Genomic DNA, 4,508 nt, shown 5'->3' with positions numbered 1-4,508 from the left:
GCAAATTAGAAACTTGCACATAGCTTTCTCATTATTACAGATCGCTACCATTGCTTCTGTTTTATTTCGCTCATAAAGCTTTCTCTATGAGAAAGCCAAACTAATAAATACTAATAAGAGGAAATTCTTTGACCAAACTGACGTTTAATCGTAATATTACATTAATCCATATCGTAATATTAAATTATTCTCGACGTTTCGACACTCGTTTTGTGTCCTTATCAAGAGTTAACTAAAAACAACGAAGTCATGTTAATAAATACTAATAATTGATTTCAACGTGTCTTACTTTTACTAGTTGGAACCTTAACTAGTCTTGCCTTCACTGCCTGAACTTTTATATTGCTTTGCCTTTTCTTATTGGACTGAAAACTTGTCTTGCTATTTATTATGCTTTGGGAACATTGTGTTGGAGCCGCCTTTGTTTCAATTTTGAATATCTTATGTCACATTTCTATTCAATCACCTTAAAACCCCCGTGTAAAAATTTTCATGTAAATTCGATATAATTTTAAAAAATCGTCCACCATATTGGATCCGCCATTTTGAATTTTGAAAATCTAATGTCAGATTCGTGTTCAGCGACACCAAAAACCCCCGAGTAACGAGTTTCAAGCGAATTTAAGCAATTTTATGTACATTGTCCGCCATATTGGATCGGCCATCTTGAATTTTTTATTTTGCCACTTTGCATTTAAAAGTAGATATAATTACCTAAATTTTAAGCCATATTAGAACTCTTTACGTCAAAACCAACTTTGGGGGCGGGGGGTCTCTCGTTGAGAAAAAGAATGCCCCATATATATATATATATATATATATATATATATAGGGTGGACCATTTTAAGGGGGCATATACACCTAGAATGGTAAAAAAAAATCGTTTTTTCAATTTTTGCATTTTCTTGAAGCTTAGGATCTAAAGAATATGTGGTGAAAATTTCAAGTAAATATTTCAAGAAATAACGAAGTTATGGAAGAAAGAATGCACGCCCTTGTTGGACGCGCGCCGCGCCGCGCCGCGTCGCAATTGTTTATTTTAGTTTTTTTCGTCGAGCCTCGTCAGCCAGCTTGCCAGGCGTGGAACTGTGCGTTACAGCAAAATTTTTCGTTTGTAAAAAGTATTCGGTATAGAAAATGGACAAGAAAAAAGGTTCTCGGGATGCCCATCGATCGGGATCTTTTCGAAAAGATCGTAAGAAAAGGAAAATACCGCCTAAAAATCTATACGATGCCGAAAAGGTAGACCTGAATGCTAGTACCAGTGCTAAAAAATTAAAGACTGCAAAAGATTTTCCTGTGCTTAAAGATCCAAACATCGGATATCGAATTTTGAATTTTTTTACCGTGTTTTCTGCCATATCGGAATGTGTAAAATGCAAAACGTGCGGAGGTAATGTAAAATTTACAATAGAAAGCACCCGAGGGCTTGGTTTCAAAATTTTAGTTTCGTGTTCTTCGTGTAAACCGACTTCCATACCTTCTTGTCCGTACATCAAAACCGCTTATGAAATAAATACGCGATTCTATTTTGTAATGCGTTTATTGGGCATTGCATGTAATGGAGCATCAAAATTTTGCGGGCTTATGGATTTGCCGCCGCCGGTTCGACAAACAACATATGACATAATAGTGAACAACATTCATAATGCTGCTTCAAGTGTTTGTGAACTGTTATTGAAACAAGCTGTCAAAGAAGAACAGGAAGAAATATGAAAAAATAATCCGAGTGATAATGTTACCCAACTGACTGTTTCGGGTGACAGTACGTGGCGAAAACGTGGTTTTACTTCGTTATTCAGTGTTGCAGCTCTGATTGGCCATTTTACAGGAAAAGTGGTAGATTTTATTGTGAAGTCTAATTTTTGTAAAGCATGTGAATATTGGAATAAACGTACCAACACCGAGCAATACAACGAATGGAAAGCTACACACGAAGAAAAGTGCCAAGCGAATCACGAAGGGTCTGCGGGCAAAATGGAAGTTGACGCTATGAAGGAATTATTTGTAAGATCTGTCGAAAAGTACGGAGTGAAATATACTAATTACATCGGTGATGGCGACTCTAAAACATTTACAGGAATAACAAATGCGAAACCATATGGCGATGACAGTGAAATTATAAAAAAAGAGTGCGTGGGTCACGTCCAAAAACGCATGGGAAACCGTCTTCGAGAATGCAAAAAAAAAATCCTGGCATTGGCGGCAGAAACAAATTGACTGCAAAATTTATAGACAAGCTGAGCGTCTACTATGGTTTAGCTATTCGAAGACACTGTGACTCCAAGGATGATATGAAGAAAGCGATATGGGCAACTTTTTACCACTACGGCTCAACAGACAAAAAACCTGAACATCAATATTGCCCCGAAGGTTCCGAATCGTGGTGTAAGTGGCAACAAGCCAAAGCTAAAGGGGAACTAAGTAATTTTAGTCACGACTATTCGGCATTACCAAAAGAAGTTCTGAATGTCATCAAACCAATATACGAAGATCTTAGTAAGGACACGTTATTGGAGCGCTGTGTCGGCGGTTTTACGCAGAATAATAACGAAAGTTATAACCAGTTAGTTTGGAAAATAGCTCCAAAAACAATGCACAGCGGGGCAGTCACTGTTAATATTGCTGCATTACTAGCAACATGCATGTTCAACAACGGCATTTCATCGTTATTACAAATAATGAACACCTTAGGGATTTCTGTTGGAACTCACGCGCACTTGTACGCTGCGAAAGAAGATGATCGCCGCATAGGGCAAGCAGAGATTCGAGCGCAGGAACAGTCAAAAGAGGGCAGATTACGGCGTCGACAACAAAACTTAGATGATTTTGGCATTTTAGCCACCGTAGAAGACTTGTACTATGGGCCTGGGATCGACGAGTCTGTGTAAGTCGAAGAATTCCGTGATTTATTCTAACAAACTTTCAATTGCGTTTTTCTGAAAACCACGTTTCTCAAACTGGTACCCAAAAAATCTCGAAAACCACTAAACCGATTACCTTGAATTTTTGTGTGCTTATTATACACATAATTATCTAGTCTTTGTCATAGGATTTTTTTTTCATTGCTTACTTTTTGTTTTATGGGCAAATTAAGAAAGAATTTTTCCTTCTAAATCGCAACGTTAAATTCATATGTCCGCCATTTTGTCAAAAATTGATATTTTCAAAATCGGCTATGACAAAGACTAGATTATAGTATCTATTTTAAGAATCATTTTAGTTTTTTTGTTTCAAATGACTTTTCAAGAAATGGCAATGGGTACCATTTGCGGTAATTTTTTTGCGACGCTCCGAAAAAGATGCCACAACTTTTTTAATTTTGAAAATTTTTTAATAAAAAAATTCAAACATACTCTCGAAAGTACGTACTTTTTACTTGAAAAAAAAATCCGACTCTAAAATTCAAACAGTTCCTCTAAAAAAAATCCCCAAAATGACCTTTTTTTCCCGCTCCTAGGTGTATATGTCCCCTTAATCCATCCAGTCGAATATCTCGAAAACCAAGCCCGGGAGAGAAAAATGTTTCAGACAAAAGTTGTTTGGTTTCGAAGGGGGCCATAAGATGGTACCATTGGTTTGACCTTGGATGGTCGTTTAAAGCTCACGTGAACGACACTTTTAATTTCTTAAATGGAACCCCCTATTTTTCAATGCATATTCTTGTAGCTAATCTCGCGAGCTTTTCAAAACACTATAATAAAGTATTTTTTCATTAAGAACTTTTGGAATTATAAGGCTGGAAAGTTCTAGTATTTTGACATAAAATACAAAATATCTTGTAAAACATTAAGTTTTCGGTAATGTTACCTAAAGTATGCAGATGCGTGTTGCAAATTACATATTTTTTCTTAAAAGCAACTATGTCTTTTTTTCATACCAATTGATTCGTCTCATTATTCTGTGCATAAAAGTATTAAGGTAACATTACCGAAAACTTAATGTTTTACAAGATATTTTGTATTTTATATCAAAATACTAGAACTTTCAAGCCTTATAATTCCAAAAGTTCTTAATAAAAAAATACTTTATTATAGTGTTTTGAAAAGCTCGCGAGATTAGCTACAAGAATATGCATTGAAAAATAGGGGTTTCCATTTAAGAAATTAAAGGTGTCGTTCACGTGAGCTTTAAACGACCATCCAAGGTCAAACCAATGATACCATCTTATGGCCCCCTCGAAACCAAACAACTTTTGTCTGAAACATTTTTCTCTCCCGGGCTTGGTTTTCAAGATATTTGACTGGATGGATTAAAATGGTCCATCCTGTATACATATATATATTTTAAAAAACGTACCTCGATAATTCTTCAACAAAGCATTTTCAGCAAAAATGTTTCAGACAAAAGTTGTGCGGTTTCGAGGGGCACATAAGATGATGTCATTAGTTTGACCTTGAATAGTTGCTTGAAGGTCACGTGAAGGTCACCTTCAATTTTTTAAATAGAACCCCCCATATTGTAGTATATCCTTTGAAAGGGCATAAAATAAGAAAAATTTTGGCGCA

At 35.9% G+C, this 4,508-nt stretch overlaps 1 protein-coding gene across 1 annotated transcript; it reads left to right on the top strand.

Annotated features, from left to right (window-relative positions):
* Nucleotides 1-2,108: 2,108 nt before the first annotated feature.
* Nucleotides 2,109-2,924, top strand: LOC139778697 (uncharacterized). The gene has a single exon (XM_071716756.1). The coding sequence runs from the start codon at nt 2,178-2,180 to the stop codon at nt 2,889-2,891; it is 714 nt and encodes a 237-aa protein (XP_071572857.1). The 5' UTR covers nt 2,109-2,177; the 3' UTR covers nt 2,892-2,924.
* The last annotated feature ends 1,584 nt before the right edge of the window (nt 2,925-4,508 follow it).

The sequence above is a fragment of the Temnothorax nylanderi genome, unplaced genomic scaffold (assembly GCF_030848795.1).
Source record: "Temnothorax nylanderi isolate EJ_2023f unplaced genomic scaffold, tnyl_v1.0 TNYL_tig0192_pilon, whole genome shotgun sequence".
NCBI classification, from domain to species: Eukaryota; Metazoa; Arthropoda; class Insecta; order Hymenoptera; family Formicidae; genus Temnothorax; species Temnothorax nylanderi.
The sequence above is the reverse complement of the archived record's forward strand: the minus strand, read 5'-3'. Positions and strand labels throughout refer to the sequence as shown.

What these genes read in the sequence shown, in the direction of transcription:
- LOC139778697 (XM_071716756.1), top strand. Translation starts at nt 2,178, where the DNA reads ATGCAAAAAAAAAATCCTGGCATTGGCGGCAGAAACAAATTGACTGCA.